The sequence below is a fragment of the Nelumbo lutea genome, chromosome 3 (assembly GCF_056320005.1).
Source record: "Nelumbo lutea isolate HS-2025 chromosome 3, American lotus-T2T, whole genome shotgun sequence".
NCBI classification, from domain to species: Eukaryota; Viridiplantae; Streptophyta; class Magnoliopsida; order Proteales; family Nelumbonaceae; genus Nelumbo; species Nelumbo lutea.
In genome coordinates this window covers 54,925,649-54,946,151 of record NC_142686.1, presented here as the reverse complement: position 1 = coordinate 54,946,151, position 20,503 = coordinate 54,925,649, and the positions used below count along the sequence as shown (strand labels likewise).

The 20,503-nt window shown below is 39.4% G+C and overlaps 1 protein-coding gene across 2 annotated transcripts in view; it reads right to left on the bottom strand.

The window, feature by feature from the left end:
* LOC148865054 (protein NPGR2-like) overlaps positions 1-15,087 on the bottom strand; it is a 28,074-nt gene extending 12,987 nt beyond the window's left edge. Inside the window, exons 1-5 of one of the 2 annotated variants that reach the window (XM_088980955.1) lie at positions 14,815-15,087; positions 13,806-14,083; positions 12,533-12,785; positions 10,737-11,953; positions 10,254-10,407 (exon numbers count right to left, since the gene is read on the bottom strand). In XM_088980955.1, the coding sequence (XP_088837081.1) occupies positions 10,254-10,407; positions 10,737-11,953; positions 12,533-12,785; positions 13,806-14,060 (1,879 nt within the window). In that variant the 5' untranslated portion in view covers positions 14,061-14,083; positions 14,815-15,087. Of the gene's footprint in view, positions 1-10,253; positions 10,408-10,736; positions 11,954-12,532; positions 12,786-13,580; positions 14,084-14,814 lie in introns of both variants that reach the window. The other variant, XM_088980956.1, reaches the window with a different exon arrangement.
* Positions 15,088-20,503: the final 5,416 nt, after the last annotated feature.

The window sequence follows — 20,503 nt, the reverse complement described above, 5'->3', positions numbered from 1 at the left end:
GGATGGGGTCCAAGAAGCTGAATAAAACAAGTGCAACCGAATGTCTTAAGGGGAATAGAAAACAAGTCCTCACGTGGGTGTAGAAGCGAAAAAGGAGACCGCATATCAAGGACCCTGGAAGGGACCCGATTAATAAGGTATACCGCCGTGAGGATAGCATCCCCCCAGAAGCGAATAGGGACATTGGAAGTAAACATAAGGCTTCAAGCCACTTCCAAAATGTGCCTATTCTTCCTCTCGGCAACTCCTTCTGCTGCGGTGTATGAGGGCAAGAGCTCTGGTGGAGAACCCCATGATGATGAAGATAAGATGTCAATGATTTGGCAAAGTATTCCTTTGCGTTATCAGATCGAAGAACTTTGATATTGGCATCAAATTGGGTTAGAATCATTTGGTGAAAATTTTGGGTCAGGGAAGGTACCTCATCTCGTGAACGCATGAGATAAACCCAAGAGAACAGGGTATGGTCATCAACAAATAACAAAAAATATTTGTACCCACCCATGGAAGGGATATGATAAGGCCCCCAAACATCAGTATGCACAATATCAAAAGAATTATCACTCTTTTTATTACTCAATAAATAAGGCTTTCTACAATGCTTAGCAAACTCACAACTTTCACACTGTAATTGAGACAACTCAATAGACTCAAATAAAGTAGGAAACAGACTCTGTAAAGATCGAAAAGACAAATGACCTAACCGGTTATGCCAAAGCATAACCGGACTCACACTCTGAGAAACAAAAGATAACTTCTCTACTGACTCTCCCTGACGGAACCGCTCCCCGAGCAGATAGATTCCATTCGTCTCACGGCCAGTCCCAATCACCTTCTGCGTCTCCAAGTCCTGAAAAACACATCGGTTAGGGAAGAAGGTTACTGAGCAGTTCATATGCTTGGTAATACTACTAACTGAAAGAAGGTTAGTATCAAGTTTAGGCACATGCAAAACAGATGATAGGGACATAGTATCTGAAAGCTTGATGTCACCCTTCCCGCCTTCCCCTCCAGATAGGTCCAACCTATCTTCTCTAAAATAACCTTTTAAAAAAGTAATAACTTACAAGGATAAATAGTTTGCTGCCTTCTAGGGTTACCTGAACCCTAGTTTTCTCTGATCCTTCCTGACCACCAACACTCTACAACCCTAGCAAGTTTCCAACAGCTGCTAGTACCTCTGGCGATCTCCAAGAATCAGTCTACGAACTCCTCTTCTTCAGCTTTCAGTCCTAGGAGATTCTCATGTGGTCGGCTGGTATTAGACCCACATGAAAAACCCTAACTTGGCTCTGATACCATGTAGATAATCAAGACTGCTATTCAGTCTTGATCACTAAGAGATTTCAGGTTCGATGAGAAGAGAATATGAAGAAGATGTAAAGGGAAGAGTGGGAGAAGAGCAATAGAACACATAATTTTAGGAGAAGAACAGAATCTCAATCATTCTACCACCGCCACTTTAAGATAATATATATAGGTTATCTCGAGTTACATGAAAGGACATATCTACCCTTGGTGTTTACATCATAACTGCTAACAAATAACAAACAATATAAAACTGAAACTGAAACTGAAACTAGAAATAACAGAACTGAAAAAAAATAACAACCACAGCTATGATTACCCTACGGACAGAGTGGAACCACAGCTGTGGGGCCCATGTCACTGTTCTCTACAGGCTAGAATGGGGCCGTTCCCGTGGGAGTCTATCTGCATTAATATGATGTGGGCTGGGTCTGCTGCCTGTTTCCTTAGGGAGGCGAGACTAATGGGTCCTGGACCCTTGGACAGCTGCCCTTGAATATGCACCTGTGAGCTGCCCACTTGAAAATCCATGGTGAGGGGAGCCCAATCACATATCACCGGCCCTAGTTGCCTTAACCATTGGACTCTAAGAACTACATCTGCTCCACTGATTTCCGGAGGGTGCAGATCTACCTCGAACTCATGTCCTTGTATCTTCATCTTTAATTCTGTGCACATACTGTCGCACACCAGGTTGCTCCCATTATCTACATACACCCGAAAGGCTGTACATGGTTGGACCGGAATCCCTAGTTGTTTGACCAATGTTTGGGTAATGAAATTGAGGGTGCTGCCACTGTCTATCAGAACCGACAGATGGTGCCCTTTTACCAGTCCGGTTACTCTCATAGTTTGAGAAGAAGCAAGACCGGTCAAGGCTTGCAGGGATACTTCCGGGTATTCCTTTGTCCCTTGCCCCCATTTTTGGTTGTCCATTGGCTCTTCAATGTCTATTGATTGCTTGACATATTCGGTTTCAAGTTGAAGGAAGAAACTTGAGGGATCTTATAGCAATGGCCCGGCCTGAATTTGTCTCCACATGCATAACAAAGGCCCTTTTCCCGTTGGGCTTGCATCTCAGCCTAGGTTAACCTCTTGGCTGGGTCGGGGCTTGAACCAGAGTTGGCATCCTTGCCTGTGATTCCTATTCCTGATCTGGGCTCCGGTTTACCCAAGATACCTGGTTCTAGGTTCGGTATACCTAGTCTGATCGCAGCTCCCAGAGGTTGATTAATCCTTCTTGCCCGATTCAGTTTGTCTTCATGTAGTCGAGCTAATGTTGCTGCTTCAAGAACGGTGGTGGGCTGCATGGCATTTACCTCCAGCCGCAATTCTTCCCTGAGTCCACCAACAAAACTGCCGACAAGCGCGTTTTCTAGCCAGCCTTGCACATGTACAGCTAATCTTTCGAACGCCATCTGATAATCATGGACGGAGCTGGTCTGTCGTAGCTTAGCAAGGCTTTCATCATAGTTCTCAAAGGTCGAGACTCCAAATCGCATGGTTAAGGCATCGGTGAAGTCTGCCCATGTGGCTCTTGGGTGTCATCACCGGTACCACTGGTACCAGACGATCGCCTCTCCTTCCAGGTGTGCAGAAGCTAATGGGACATGATCAGGTCCCTGTGTGCCGTGGTAATCGAAGTATCTTTCTGTTCGCAAAAGCCAGGATGTGAGATCTCCCCCTACGAAGATGGGAAACTCGATTCTTGTTGTTCTTGATCCACTTCGATGACTGGTGTCACTGCGCTCTTCCTGATTCGGTGCAGGTGGTGCCTGTGCCAGTCGTTCAAGCAAGGATGCGAAGCTTTCTTTGATTTCTTTGACGTCAGCCGATATTCTTTGCATTTCTCCTTCCATGTTGTCGACTCAGTTCTCCATTGCGGATGACCTTGTGCTTGGCATCTTGGCTCTGATACCAACTTGTAAGGATTGCCTAACTCAGGGACTCTTTCGAGGGAGCCTGCCTCCTGAATGAGAGAGAGAGAGAGAGAGTGTGTATTCCCAAATCGATTATCCCCTTGTTAGGAATTGCCTAACTCAAGGACTCTTTCGAGGGAGCCTGCCTCTAGAATGAGAGAGAGAGAGAGATATAAAGGAAGAGAGGTTGTATTCCCAATTTAATAATCCATTTTGTTATAACACTGCTGTTATTTATACACTGTTGTTACAATTCTGTTATACCAGCCTCTCCACTTGTCCAGTCCACTTGTCTAGTTTGTTATTTAGTTTGTTCTAGTGGTTGGCTGTTAATTCTGTTGTACCAGCCTCTCCACTTGTCCAGTCCACTTGTCTAGTTTGTTATTTAGTTTGTTCTAGTGGTTGGCTGTTAGTTATATTCTTTAAAGGCTGACGTGGCCTTTTCTTGTACACTTATATTCCCTTTATTTGTGTCTCAACACCCCTCCTAGCTTCCTTTCCTTGTTTATATACTACTCTTACAATTCTGTTATACCCGCCTCTCCACTTGTCCAATTTGTTAGTTAGTTTGTTCTAGTGGTTGGCTGTTAGTTACATTCTTTAAAGGCTGGCGTGGCCTTTTCTTGTAAACTTGTATTCCCTTTATTTGTGTCTCAACAGTATATCATTGCTTTGTCACATTGCAAAGCAGAACATCAAATCAGATACACTATTTCAGTCCAGATTTCCTGGTTATGGTTATTTAGATATCGGGTTCATATGTGGTTATGCTCCATTAGCAACAGTTGAAAAACAACCCTTCGAAGTACGGGACTGTATAGGATTAGATGGAAAAATCAAAAGAAGTAAAACAACTGAAAAGATTGGTAGAAGATGAAGAGAGAGTTAGCGGCAAAGAGGGTTAGAGAATGAGAGGTTCGAACTAACTCTCCCTCTAACACTCTAACACTCTAACACTATTTCATTAAGTTGAATTTTGAATAATTACAAGGGAGGCCCTTGGTTGGGCAAGAAATTACAAAAAACATAGCATAGAAGAGGATGAGCCCAGAATAAGGCCAATTACAGAAAAGAACATAAATATAACATAGAATAACAGCCTATGGGCCATTCGGCCCATCTTCTCTACACTCCCCCTCAAGTTGAGCATAGATGTTAATCATGCCCAGCTTGCCAGTGTCATGCTGAAGCCTTGCCTTGGGAATGCCCTTGGTGAAAAAATCTGCCAACTGTCCTTCAGAAGTGATGAAGGGAAGACACACTTCACCCGAAGAGACTCTTTCTTGAATAAAGTGTCTATCAACCTCAATATGCTTAGTTCTATCATGTTGTACTGGGTTGTGGGCAATGTTGATGGCGGTTTGATTATCACAATACAACATCATTGGCTTGTCATGCTCAATCCCAAGTTCCTCCATCAATGATTTTAGCCACAACAGTTCAGAGACTCCATGTGCCATGGCCCTGTATTCTGCTTCTGCTGAGGATCGAGCCACAACTGATTGTTTCTTACTCCTCCAAGAAATAACATTACCAACCACCAAACTACAATACCCTGAAGTAGATCTTCTGTCATCAATGTTTCCAGCCCAGCCAGCATCAATATAGGCTTCAAGTTTCATATGACCATGCTTGGCAAACAAAATTCCCTTTCCCTGAGAGCCTTTCAAATAACACAGAATTCGTTTTGCAGCTGCCATATGAGTATCTCTGGGAGCATGCATGAACTGGCTAATACAACTGACAGCATATGCAATATCTGGCCGAATCATGCACAGGTACAGGAGTTTCCCAAGAAGTCCCTGAAAGACTCCTTTGTCTTCTAACAACGTCCCATCTGAAGCGGAAAGTTTGTGACTTATATCAATAGGAGTAGCAATTGGTCTAGCACCCATCTTCCCAGTTTCAGAAAGCAAGTCAAGGACATACTTCCTTTGGGAGATAAGGATCCCATCCTTGGATCTAGCAACTTCTCTGCCAAGGAAGTATCTCAACTCCCCCAGGTCCTCAATCTCAAATTTTGTACGGAGGAAAGACTTAAGAGCATGAATTCCTGAAGCATCATTACCAGTCACAACAATATCGTCAACATACACAATGAGATATACTGCCAGAGACCCACTTCTCTTCACAAAAAGAGTATGATCAGACTATGTTTGAACATAGCCGAAGTTAACAAGTGTTGTTCTAAATCTCTCAAACCATGCTCTAGGAGACTGTTTGAGGCCATAAAGGGATTTGTTCAATCTGCATACTTTTCCTTGCATATCATTTCCATACATTCCTGGAGGGAGAGACATATAAACCTCCTCATGTAAGTCACCATTCAGAAATGCATTCTTTACATCCAATTGATAAAGGGGCCAATCAAAGTGAGCTGCCAGAGATAAGAGAACCCTCACAGAAGTCATCTTAGCAATAGGTGCAAAGGTCTCCAGATAATCAATCCCATACGTCTGTGTGTAGCCTTTTGCAACTAGCCTGGCCTTGTACCTCTCAATGGTCCCATCAGCCTGGTATTTAATGGTAAAGACCCACTTGCAACCAATCGGATCCTTCCCTTCAAGCAAATCCATCACTTCCCAAGTGTCATTTTTGTGTAGGGCATCCATTTCAGATTTCATGGCATCCCTCCATTTTGGAATCTCAAGAGCTTCTGACACAGACCTGGGAATAGGATTAGAAGCAACTGAAGAGATATGAAAAGTATGAAACAGAAAGCAGACCACAAGAAAGGTGTTTGGAAATGCAGTGTGCAGTGCACTTCCATTTTCCTTTCCTAACAGCAATGGGAACATCAAGATCCGGGAAAGATGACTCTAAAGGGGTTGAAACAGTACCTGTTGTCTCATCTGTGACTGGAAGTGCATGAGGCTCATTTGTTGTAAGGGAAACAACCTGCTCATTCCTGGATCTTTGCCTTTGATACACCTTGGGATTGTGGGTAGGACGAAGAGGTAAAGAAAGAGGAACACTAAGACAAGGAGAATGAAGTGACTGATCCTCCCTTGATTCATTTGAAGAGGACACAGGTTCATCAAGAGACTCAACTGGGACAGGGAGAGGAAGAGCAAACACTTGTGATAAACTCTCCCCCTGTGGACAATGTCCTAGAGATGAACCATAAAAGGGAGAAAGTTCATCAAAGGTGACATCCATTGAGACATATCGAGTGCCAGTCTTTGGATCAAAACAACAGTAACCCTTCTGTGTGGGGGAATAGTCGAGGAAGATACACTTGTGGGCTTTTGGTTCAAATTTATGTCTCTGGGCACTTGGAATGTGTACATAACAGGTGTAGCCAAACACACGAAGAGAAATAGGAAAAAGGTCATTGTCCAGATGAAGAAGACTGAAGGGGGATTTAAACCCTAAAACCCTGGATGGCATACGGTTTATGAGGTAGGTAGCAGTGAGAACAGCATCACCCCAAAATCTTGTAGGAACATGTGAGGCAAACAAAAGACTCCTTGCAACTTCAACAATATGCCTATTTTTCCTTTCAGCAATTCCATTTTGTTCAAGGGTTCTAACATAGGAACTATGATGAATAACCCCCATGTCAGAGAGAGGAGGATAAGTTCTTCTCAAAATATTCTTTTGCATTGTCAGATCTGAAAATTTTAATCCTGGTATCAAACTGGGTTAAAACAAATTCATGAAATTGTTTCACAAGTCTTGGAACTTCATCACGAGATTTCATCAGGAATATCCAAGTGAACCGAGAAAAATCATCAATAAACAAGATGAAGTATTTGTAGCCCCCCATAGAAGAGAAGTGGTAAGTCCCCCACACATCAAAATGCACAATATTAAAAGGAAAAGAAGATCTTTTATTGCTCAAAGGGTAATTGTTTCTACAATGCTTTGATAACTAACACGATTTACAAGGAAGACTAGACACACTAATTTCCTTGAACAATTCAGGGAATAGATGACTTAAAGTAGAAAAAGACAAATGACCCAAACGACAATGACACAACATAATTCGACTGGCAGACTCTGAAGAAATAGAACCAATAGCAACATTCCTAGGCTGATCAAAGCATTGTCCCGGAGTATCGAGCAAGTATATTCCATTCGCTTCATGGCCACTCCCAATCACCTTCCGAGACTCCAAATCCTAAAAAACACAATGGGAAAGAAAGAAGGTTAAACAAGAATTTAATGACTTGGTTAAACTACTTGCAGATAACAAATTTGTATTTAATCTAGATACATGAAGGGTAGAAGGTAGGAGTAAGGAATTTGTAGCCTTGACAATTCCCTTGCCAGAAATAGAGGCAAAAGAACCATCGGCTAAGGTGATTTTATCACGGCCAGGAAGCAAATCATATGAAACAAAGTAGAAAGGTTAGTCATGTGATCAGAAGCACCTGAGTCGATAATTCAAGGGGTCTTAAGATTACCTGAAGTGGTTGCATGATTAGCAGAAGCTCTTATACCTAAGTGAGCAAATGCAGAAGTGGATGAACTTCCTGAAGGGTTGGAAGATGAAGTTACACCTTCGAGATGACTGATCATCTTTCCAAACTTTTATACTCAAACTTTCATGGCCGCCAACTGTGCACAGGCAAACTCAACTTCAGCATCTGGACCAGTGGCTACATTTGCACTCCCTGTCCTTCTACTATCATGTTTCTCATGGAATCGAATAGGAACAAGACCGGGATGTAATTTCCAACACTTGTCTTTGGTGTGCTTTGGCTTCTTACAGTATTCACATACAACTTCTTTCTTTCCAGAGCCACTAAGATCCCCCACAACTCATTTGGGTTTAACCCCCATATTTGCAAAGTGATCACTAGTGCCAACCCCTTGAACCTGTACCAGCCTTCTGCTTTCTTCACTACTAACCAAAACATGCACTTGTGATAATGAGACAATTTCCTTGGATAAAATATTTTGTTTTGTAATGTCATATTCTAGGTTTAGTCCAATTACGTACTCAAACACCCTGTTTCTTTCAACTAATTTTCTGTAGGTTTCTGCATCATTGGTAGTGTCTCAAGTTACAACTTCTATTAGATCAATTTCTTGCCACAAAGACTTCAAGGTTAAGAAGTATACCGCAAGGGATTTCTCCCCCTATCTCAAATTCTTCACATCACTTTTCAATTTATAGGCTCTGGCTACATTTAGTTTCTGGGAATAGGTTTCTGCAACACTATCCCATATTTCCTTTGCTGAGTTCATCCATAGATAATGTTGACTAATCTGTGGCTGCATTGAATTCACAAGCCACCTAATAACGATGTAATTCTCTTGAATCCATTTCTCATAAGAGGGATTATCCACTAGGGTAGCCTTCTTGCTCCCGGAGATAAACCCCCACTTTCTTCTGCTACATATATAAATTTTCATAGATTGTGATCATGCCAGATAGTTGGTTCCATCAAGTTTTACCGTGGTCACAATCAACAAAGAATCATCTAGGGTTCCCAAAGCATGTCCATATTCAGCAACATTCTTACTCCCAATATCTGAGGAGTCCATCATGTAAATGCTTCAAATAGGGTTTCAATCAACTTCTACTAGTGTACTGAATGTGGATGAACTCATATTGGGTTAAATCAGCCTCAAACACAACAACTCACAAGGCCAATTCACACCCGACAGCCATGAGAACCAAGCTCGGTAACAACTCTTTCAAGAAGAAGATGGCTTGATTCAGCCTTCAAGAGGTAACCGGCAGACCTCCAAACACTGTGTACCCGATTGGAGTACCTTTCTAGTTAGAAATTCCAGGTTCCCAACAATAAGTGCCCTAAAGAGAGCAAAACACAATCCGTAGTAATTAAAGTGGCCTTTTTACGAACATTGTGTACGTAGCAGAGAATACCCCACTGTCACCAAGTAAGAACCACCTCAGGAGCAGTCCATATAGGTCCAAGAAGCAACTAAACTGAAGTAAGAACTTGCACCACTGAGTCCAAAGAGGTTTCGGCAACTTGACAGTCCAATAGGGTGAGAAAACAACCCAGAAATCTCTGAGTTAAATCAGGTTAACCACAGCCGAACAACTGAACAAATTTAAAAGGGTTTCGAACACTTCAACAGTCCCCAAAACCAGAAATATAACCCAGGGATAACTGAATGCAACTTATAGTCTTATCAATCTCTTATTTGAGCTCCAAATCAGGCCGAATAGTCCTTCTCTCTGATTCTTCCTGGTCACCGAACCACTCTCCAAGTGATTAGAGTCTTGGACACCCTCCAATGACCTCCAAGAATCAGGCGAACAAGTTGAAACTTCCAGCCCTAGAACACCCTCATGTAGTCGGCTGGACTATACCCACATGAGAGCCACGCCAAGTTCAGGCCTGCTCCGATACCAAGTTGAAAAACAGCCCTTTGAAGTATGGGACTATATAGGATTAGATGGAAAAATCAAAAGAAGTAAAACAACTGAAAAGATTGGTAGAAGATGAAGAGAGAGCTGGCGGCAAAGAAGGTTAGAGAATGAGAGATTCGAACTAACTCTCCCTCTAACACTCTAACACTATTTCATTAAGTTAATTTTTGAATAATTACAAGGGAGGCCCTTGGTTGGGCAAGAAATTACAAAAAACATAGCATAGAAGAGGATGGGCCCAGAATAAGGCCCATTACAGAAAATAATATAAATAACATAGAATAACAGCCTATGAGCCATTCGGCCCATCTTCTCTACAGCAACCATAAAATATGGTTCTAATTTCCTACAAAACAACTGATAGAGAGTAAATGGAGTACATGCACTCTGTCATAATACAAGGAATAGACATACTTATAGCACTCTCTTGCCTCTGAATGTTCATAAAGAATACAAACCATTCATTTGACATAACATTATATCTCCCAAAGCTAAATTTTCCTATAGAAAATAAATACTAAAATAGGTTAAAAAAAATCCATAAAAGCTTGATTCCTTCCATTTATTTTGTGCTGATTTTATATCTTAATTGATAGTAAACATATAAAAGACAACTATGAGATCCTTAAAGTAGAAAGTCCATTCCAAGATAAGATAACTATAAAAGATACCTGTGGTATGCCATCTAGAGGCAGAATGGGAATTGATTGCTTTGGATTTGGAGAGGCAAACTTCAGCATCCCGCCACTGTGACAAGCTTATGTAGACCTGAGCCAGATCATGCCATGTTTCCATTTCCAAACATCTATCACGATCTCTGTTTCTCTGTTAAGTATTCAATAAAAAAACATTTTGAGTGAACTAAGGCTATAGCAGAAATTTTGAATATAGTATAAGTTTCCATAAAAGGACAAAAGATCGTGTAGAAATGTCATGCAGTCCATAAAGAGAAAGAGAAAGAGAAAGAAAAATTTGTATCTAAAATCCTTAAATGTTAACATTTTTGTTCTGAACATCCAAATTAGTTGACAATGGTATCACTCACAGTAAGTAAAATATGTTGCTTTCTGGTTAAACACTGACTCAATTGCATTAGTATAAGTTCCCCATTTCTCATGCTGTTGTCTATAGGAGACAATTCAAATGGAACACACCTTCAGAAGCTTCTTGGAAACCCCAAAGCTTTTACTCTGAACTTGAAGAACAGCCAGAAGATGGGTATAGGTCTCAACAGCATTCTTTAACTGGCCCTGTGCAATCTGAAGTTTAGCCTTTGTCCGTAACAACTCTCCCTGATCCCACCTCCCAGTCTGATCAAGAGCAGCATTGATGATAGTCTCAGCATCCCCAAACCGTTTTTGAGCAGATAATATGCGAGCCAACAGGATCCACCCTTTAACATTAGATCCAGCTTCCAATTTCAGCAACTGCTTTGCATAATTAAGTGCAACATCTAACTTTCTCTGCTCAGCATTTTCTAAGCTCAGATAGAATATAACTCTAGGTTCTCTTTCTCTCATTTCTTTCTCAGCAGTTTCTAGGGCTTCAAGTGCCTTGGCCTGTCTTATGCTCCTATCATAATCAGATCCAGATGATCTGGCCTGAGCTGATAGTGAGACACCTAGTAAGTAATTGGTGACACTTCCCATCTGATTGCATTCCCCCTGCAGGGGAGCAATTGCTCTACAAGCAAAAGCTTCTCCTTCCTGGGGCAGGTTAAGGTTTTCCACGCAAATCTTTGAAGCTAGTAATAATGCTGCCATGGAATTTGGATTCTCTCTGCTAGTCAACAGTTTCCTCAGTAGATTCAGAGCAACCACATTTTCACCTTCAGCATGGTAAGACAGAGCTAGGGTGTAATATCTTTCTTTCCTATCCATACTCCCAGGAAGCAATTCCTCAATCTGATTGGCCAAGGCTCTTAGTTCTCCTGACACAGAGAGAGCAAATGATAGGTGGTCCATAATTGATGGATCCCAATCAATCCTTTTAAGAGCAAATTTTCTTAACAGGATGAATAACAAAAGAATGGCCTCTTCTATATTGTTCCTTGGTACAAAGGAACCTTCCATTTGGGAACGAAGATCTGGGGAGCTTGCATCATAACCACCATAGAGAAGAAAAATGGCAAAGTCTTTCTGTATCTTTGCAGTGGTCTCTGCATCAAGGCTCCAATGATGAAGGAGGGCACGCCTATATGACAAAATAGCTTCATGAGGAAAGCCAGCAAGTTTCCATAATTCTGGAAGTAGCTCAACAGCCCTGTTTAGAGTCTCTTGCAATTTACAATCAGTACCCATGTTTTCAGGAAAGCCTTCGGGTAATGCAGATTCAACAGTGTCCAGAATAATTTTGCATGATTGAGCAGCTTCTGCAAAAGAAAAAAAAAAGAAAAGAAAAATTGGAAAAAGATTGGCCATGCAATGCTAGTTGAGAAAGTAGGTATCATAACTTGGAAGCTTTCTTCTTTGAAAGATCTAACAGTTGGTAGAACTGTAGAAGTTATGATTCTAATATTTTCCTTTAAACTGATGTCCATAATCCATAGATACAAAATTTCTGGGTTGGCTGAAAAACCAATACCTACAAGTGTTACCAGTTCAATGACCAAACCTCAGGATTACAATGAAAATTACTTCATGAAAACTTATTGGTGAGCTGGTTTGAAAAATATGGATTCTTACATATGCAAAACTCAAGGTAAACATGGAAGTCAGTGTATAAAATTGTTTAACTTTAAAAAGCAAAACAGACTAGAATAAGATCCTTTCTCAAATGGAAAGAAATTAGAAAAAAGAAAAAAAAAAAAACTTCTTTATGCAGGCCAAGGAAATCATAACTGGAAAACATAACAATATATTGAAAATGGAAAAGAGAACATAGAAGGCAAATAAACCCAAAAATGGATCAGAATACATAAAGCAGGTTATGATTTTATAACAAAGACTACCTTGAAACCTTCCAAGGTCCTGCAATGATTTTGCTTTCAGAAAAATTGCTTCAAATAGCAAACTGACAGCATGCATGGACATGGGTGGAGAAACATCACTTTGGGAATGACGCCTTCGGCGCTCTTTTCTTTGAGCAATGGAGAATTTTATCCTTTGTGTCACAGCAGCAATGTCTATTCCTTCAAATACATGAAGTGCAGCTTGGACATTTCCTCTTTGATACTCGAGCCTTCCTAGCAATGCTCTTGCTTCCTACAATATTGTAAAGGTCTCTGAAGTTTACAACCATAAAGCTTTGAGCACACCACTTATTGATTGAATGATGAAGAAAATTTCCCATAACACATAATAACAATAAAAGAAACATAAAACTTTGACAACTGGCGTATTTCCATCATATTGACAACAAAGAAAGGGATCAAAGTTCCTGTGGGATAGCCTTTCTTTTAAAAATAATTAACCTATCAATATCTATAGAATCATCTATTGGAAATGATGTTGCAGAGTTGGCTAGGAGAAGGCATCAAGCTTAGACTTTTTAGACAGTAATGCCTAGATTTTTGGGTTTTGAATAGTCTCCTTCTGACCGAGAGAAACTTTCAGTTTTTGTATCACAGAGTAGTCTTAAATTTCTTCTTTCTTGTATATTCTCTTTTCTAATAAAAATTTACGCTGAAGAGTTAAAGACCTAACAACCTCATTAACAAATTCATGCCCACTGTGAATTTTGTTTCTGTAATAATAGTGCATCAGTGAAGGAAAGAGGCCAGTATAAGAAACCATCTATGTGAATGAATTATTAGAAAAAGTGAATTCAGCCAAGATATAAGGTTAGTCAATTAATAATTTAACTGGTTAAATGAATCATGGAAAGAAAAATAATCCACAACGTCCCATTTGAAGAAAGAAATGTCATCTAAAGTTTCACATGATACAAATCCTCATTGCTTAAAAAAAGATCCCGTTTGGCATGATGCTGTGGCCAAGGGAATCTGTTGTCAATGATATAAGCAGGCACAGATATTCATCATAAATCCATGGCATCACCTTTATGAGAAGAAAACTTTCTTGCAGAAGTACTCCAAGCTGAACCTTACTGCATACCTTGTTGGTTAACAGGCAACTATGCTCCCATGCAATTCTCAAATATCAGAGATTCATCCATTTGGTTACAAATCATTACGAAAGGCAAGCATCCATGTACAAGAGACCAAAGCCAAAAAGTGTAGCACAGTAGCAGAGCCTCGAAGCCAGAGAGTTAGAGAAACCAACCTCATAATTCAGGCAACCACTTTCACGGAGAGATGATTCAGCTTCTTCAATGTTTCCAGTATCTGGCTTCTGCTCACTTTCACCTGCTTTAGAAGAATACCCACTTGCTGAATAGTCCCTTGTTGCCAGGGACTCGGAAGAAGGAACCATTTCATCTGCCCTTAACTGCTCTCCGGAACAAAGGCACTTCATTATCTTCCCCAACCTCAGTTCAGCACAAATTCTTAGCCGTTTCATCCATTTCTTTGCTCTCATACTGTTCCACTACACATAAAGGTCTTTGCAACACCATCACACACAAAAGAAAAATATTAGAGTTCTGTATCAACAGTCTAAGCACATTGGTTGGTACTAGGATTGACAAAATCTAACATCCCCAACCAGTGAATTCTTCGAAAAAAAAGAAAGGAAAAAATTCAAGTATGTTTCTATCCAACATGAAGAAAAACTAGCTTTGGTCACCAAATCAGTTTGAATTCAAATTAAACCATAAGTGTAATTAAAGAAAGAAGGAAAGAAAACTGCAAAGAGCAGGTTCCCAAATGCAGCCACTAAGAAATAAAACCCATAACTCCATTTTTTTATTTTCTTTCATATCAAAGCTCAAACACAAAACCCTAAACTCCAGAATTGAGGACTGCAACTGCAAACTACCTTCGAAAGCGGAAAAGAAAGAAACCGACCAACATTTCTACAGTGTCAGTTAAGAAAGCTACAAAAGATATCGAAATTCAATCCTTCAAATCCTTGTAGGCCATACTCATAATAACCAGAGAAACACACTAAAGCCTTCAGATAATGAAACATTATATACAGAGAAACCTAGAAGCCCACTAAATTTCCTCCAAACCCAGACAAACTCAACATTCCCAAGTAACAATTTCCTTTAAAGCAGCTTCATTAAAATGATTTTGAAACCTAAATTCAAGGAAAAAAAAAAAAAAACATACGCATTATATGATCTTTTTAGAGCAACCAAAAGGGATCAAATTACTCTCAGAGGACTTACCTTTTGCTCCAGAAAAGCAGACACCGAGCCCACCCAACATCAACACCACCACCACCCATCTCTCCTCCAATTCCTGCAAAAGAAATGCCTCTTTTGATTTCCTTGATTTATTAACTAGGAATCCAAAGCTCCAAGACCTCTTTCTCTTTTGTGTCTATAGCGTTTCTTTCTCCTTTTACAGTTCAACTGTTAAGGCCTGTGTAAGTTATTAAGGAGTGATGCTCAGAATTTTCATTCAGCGGTGTGAAAGAGGCGAGAGATTTTGGCTGAAACAAAGTTGAAAACCAGTGGGACCAGAAAAATATGGTGGGCCCTGTTTGAAATTTACTACGCGGCTATGGCTGGCAAGTTGCCACGTGGCAATGTTGACAAACAATAATTGCTGTGCTTGAGACGGTTGTTGCAGAAAAGTGTACTTTTTGTTGAGTCCGGAGCTTGTTAGTGAAATGCATTTGTACCCGAAAATGGCTGTCCTTTTTCCAATCAGAGGTCTTCAGGACGATTGTGATGGTCGGGTTAATGGAAGGTAGAGCTGTCAATGGATCGGGTTTACCTGATAGAACCGGATCGGTCGAACCAATTGTGGCAGTTGTGATTAGGGGTGCAAGTGGGATAGGATGGGCCGGGTTTAAGCTCAACCCAGGCCCAACCCTAAGAATTGGACTTAAAGCTTAAGTCCAGTTCTAATCCAAAACCAAGCCTAAGCTGTCCAACCTAGCCCGATCTGAACTGAAATTTGATGCATTTGGATAGGACTTGGGCCTGGCCGGCTGGCCGGGAATGGTTTGGTACTGATTCTTCCTGTCTCAAATCGGACCTAACCCATCGAAAGGTCACCCGGTTAGTAGTTTCAGTAAACGATAAAGGAAGCCAGACCGTGGAGAATACTGGTCTGGTTGGTTCAGGTAGAAACGTTGTGAGCAGCCCAGTGGTGGATTGGTTTTGAATGTTGATCAGCCCAACCAACTGGATCCATAATGAGGTATTCAACCCAGCGGGTATGGGGTGATGGGCCAAATGAGTTAATAGTTGTCACATGACATGTAAAAGGTCAAGCTTTGCAGGCCCATTATTGCAACGTCCATCAAGGCTCCAGTTCTGCTTCTGTCACAGTACAACCATGGAAGATGAGCATTTATTAAAAAACATAAATAGAGGTTTGACTTGAAGAAAAAAAAAAAAAACTCTTATTGTGGGATATGATATATGACCAGTGGATTTGATCTTTGATCTATTGTTAAAAAGAGGGACATTCAAAAAAAAATTTCGTTAAAAAGCGGGAAGCGATTAGATTTAGGATCAGTTTGGTTCAAAAGGAACAGGGGGTTTTTCAGCGACGGGAAGAGTAGATCCGATCTGATTTCCATTCCTGGTAGAATGGTATTGAGAATGGCCATTCCCTTCCTCTCTCGAATTCCATTGCAATCTAACAAAAAGGCAGCGGAATAGACCATTCTCATTCTTATTTCTTATTCGAATGGATTCCCAAGTGATGTAAAACATGGTTTTCAAACCGGCCTGGATGGTCGGACCGTTTGGTTTAAGAACCATTCAAGCAATCGATTTTGTTTTACCTCAAATCCGATTTTTGGCTAAAATCCATTGAATCGGTCAATGACCTATTGATTTAGGCGATTGAACCATCAATCCGTTCAATAATTTTTTACCGTTTTTAGTTTTTTTTTAATTTTTATTGTTAGAATGGACCATCCATTCAAACCAAACAGTCAAACCATCGGCCCAAAAACTGATGGCTAGAACGGTTCAATTTAAAAGTATAAATATTATATTTTTTATATTATCTATGTATTATAAATAAATAAAATTATAAAAAAAAATCTTATATATTATACTATATACATGTGTACATTTATAATAAATTTTAGTATGCTATATTTACATTAATTTATTATATATAATAGTTGAAAAATAATTAACTTGTTTATTTTTTGTATTTTACAAAACTAAAGTGGGGTCAAATTGTATTTCACTCTCTACAGAGCAAATCTTTATGGTTTCAGGTATGCCCTTGCGAAGCAAAGCCCCCCCTGCTCGTGATATTAGGGTTTGACGATAATAACACTAGAAAGACATGATGCCGGAAAAACATACAGCCAATCAACCAGTAAAAAAAAAAAAAAAGGATGACCAATTGGGGGTATTCATTAAAATTCACGGTATACTTTGATTGGTCAAAACTCTTTTGGTACCATGTCTTTAGGGTATCATAGATTTTCTGTATAAATTAATATGTAAGACCTTTTTTTGGTCAAAAGGAGGAAAGAAAGGGGAAAGTGTGGATTACATATCGGCATGGTGGTGTGGAACATCAAGCCAAAGCAAGTATTGTCACTGTAAAGTAAAGATGAGCAACTGCATTTCTGAGCACTTGTTGCGGGATAGCTCAACATTATTGAAAATATATGGGGAGAGAGAGAACACTAAAAATATTTCACATGTTTGTCTGAATGTAAAGCCAAAGAAAATATAAGCATTATTAAAAGAAAGTAGGCAATTTTCTCCATAGATTGTTTGACTTTGACCTCATCAGACCAATATTTCAATCATTTCTAGGTCCAAAACTGGAGTGTCCACATGTGCACCACACTTTTTCTCTTTTTTGGCATATGGGCACCTCAAAGAATTGTGATTTTCATCTTCATGATTTCAACACGACCATGTTATTTGGGTCCACCTTCAAACCATGATCCCAAAGCTTATGCTTAGTTGGGAGTTTCCTTTCAAAAGGAACCACAGAAAAAAAAAATTATTTCTTAATTAATTGGAATAGTGCAAGCACTATTCGTCTATTAATTAGAGTCCTGGTTTGTAGGGTTCATCAAATCACCAATGTTTTAAAAACCAATTCATAACTGGAATCACTTTGGGCACTGGTTTTCGGGTTAGTGGTTAGAGCGCCTAGTTTGAACAGACTGCCTAAAATCCAATTTAAAAACAAAAATAAAAAACAGTCAAAACCATTGTTCGCATCGAACAAGTCAATAATTCAGCTGCCTAGGTCTATGGGTTGTTGATCAAGTCTATGGTTTTAGTCAAAGAATAGGTTAAGGGTGAAATAGAACCAGTTGCCTGAATAGTTTCTGAGTCAAACAGTCTAACAATCTGGGTCAATGACGGTTTGAAAACACTGCAATCTAGTGTCATGGACATTTATTGTTTCAAAGCCTTACAATCTAGTGACACTATAATCTTTGCATGTTATCCTTTGGATTCAGATTGGACTAGAATTAAATTTGGATATGTTGTATATTAGTAATAAATTATGCTAAAATGATTAAAATATTATATATTTAATAAAATGAACTAGAAATTTGATAGAGAATAAAAACCTATTGAGTGACTACACTTAACATGGTAACAAAGCCTATTTGACCAAGTGTCTAATGTTTGATCCATTTTGCCCCATTGTAACTAATTAATTTTCAGCACAAGGTATGAGTGGGCTTGTGCATGTCAAGGGTTTCTTGAATAAAATGACTTAATACAAAATTATCAAGTCAATTTTACCAATCATATGTTTTGTTTTAAAGAAAAGGTAGGGAAAGAAAGGAAATGTTGGGAAAACCTGTCTAATAAAAATGTTTCAATTAGGGGTGAGTAACAGTCGATAATAAACCAAAGTTTTAAATCTAAAGTCGAATCAAAACCGTAATAACCAAAATCGAAATTTTCTATTTATTTGTAGTTATTTTGGTTAAAATCGAATTTTATCATTATATATATTTTAATAATATATATAAACTGAATTTCCAAACCTAAAAACTGAAACCGAATCGGAAATTTTATAAAATCAAAATAATCAAACCAAAAAACCAAACATGAAATTTTCAGTTCGGTTTTTAGCTTTAACTGAACATTGCTCACCTGTAATTTTAATTCATTTTTTGGGTATTAAAAGGATTCACACTATTTAATTATGACATAGTTTATCCCCAAAAATCTTTCATAAGAATCCTATCAAGCTCATAATCATAGTATCATATATTATGGCCAACTTTTGCAAGTAAGTGTGCCACTTTGTTTCGGATATTCTATACATATGGTGGAACCTTCTGTTATGGATATTAGAGGGAAATTAAGGGGTGGAGACAGAACAGGGTGTACGTGAGGTCAACTGACCTTTCCATGGAAAACCTGCAGTTACGCGGATTTGATCGATCCTGTGCCTCCATAACTGATGGACATGGTCATTGATGCTTGCAATGGTCTGTGGTGGACTAATTTTACCATTTGATTATGAATTTTTAATCTCATTTTTATCACATTCCATCACCCCTGATGGCAATCCCATTTTCAACGGTGTAGAGTAGAGAAAGGGAAGGGTGTTTTTTAAGATAGTTTTATTCAATGTTTTTGAAGCTTCGATGATTTAGACGGTTAGACCGTTTGGCCTGGAAATTGTTCAAGCAATCGGTTCTGTTTTACCCTTAACCTATTCTTGGGTCAAAAACTATTAACCCCTTAAGGCCACATGCTAGCTAACTTGATAGGCAGCTGTCTCTAGTTGGCATCTGATTCTTGATCTTGATCTTGTTTCTTGCCACTTGCTCGGCAAGTAGTTAAACTATCATTTGTATTTATAAATACATTTTTATATCAATAAAACAGTAAGAACTTCTTAACTACCAAAAGTTGATATGGTATTAGAGCACTCTATCTGATCCACTATTGCATCTTGGCCTCCTCTGTAACATCGGTGACTCTGTTCTTCTTCGGATCACAAGAAGATGGCTATTAGAAGTAATGCGGGTAGAAATGCAGATGTTGGAGATGCAGACTAATCTAATCCTATGTCTCCATACTGTCTTGGCACCTCAGACAATCCTGGCATCGTGCTAGTCACCACTCTACTGAACGGTGACAAATATCTGACTTGGAAAAGAAAATTAGCGAATGCTCTTTAGGAAAAAAAACAAGATCGGTTTTGTTGATGGCACAATCTTGGAGCTAGATCAAGCAAAACCAATATAGTTTTCTGCTTGGAAGAAATGTAATTCAATGGTCATATCATGGATTTACAAAGCCTTGACCATAGAATTACATGACAACATTGCATACATGGATGATGCTCATGCAATTTGGTTAGATCTCGAAAAAGATTCTCTCAGGGAAATGCTCATCACGCCTTTCATTTGAAACAGGAATTGGCATTGCTTAGACAAGACAACATTTCTATTTCAATGTATTACATGAAGCTGAAGGCAATTTGGGATGAACTCTCAACTTATATTCCAGTGCCAGTCTGTACTTTTCTACACCTATGGTGTAATTAAAGATCTGGTAGCAAAACACGAGAAGGATCACATCTACCAATTTCTCATGGTTCTTAGTGATTGATTCAATATGGTTTGCTCCAATTGGAATCATTTTGATGAGATCAAGATTGTATCATCATTTTGATGAAGTGTTTGGCCTTGAGACAAATCCATATTGGAATCATCAATTGTTGCATAAGGGTCACTGCTGTTGGTTGTTTCCAATGGAGAGATAGCATCACCTATGATTGGAAGAGGGACCACCACTGTAGAGGAAGCATCAACATTAAGGGAGTGACCAGTAATCTTGAGTAGAAATTGATCTTCACAAAATACCACATCCTGAGAGACTAATTTGCTTTGTGTCAAGATTGAAAACACAACAACCGTTCTGGCCATAAGGGTATCCGATG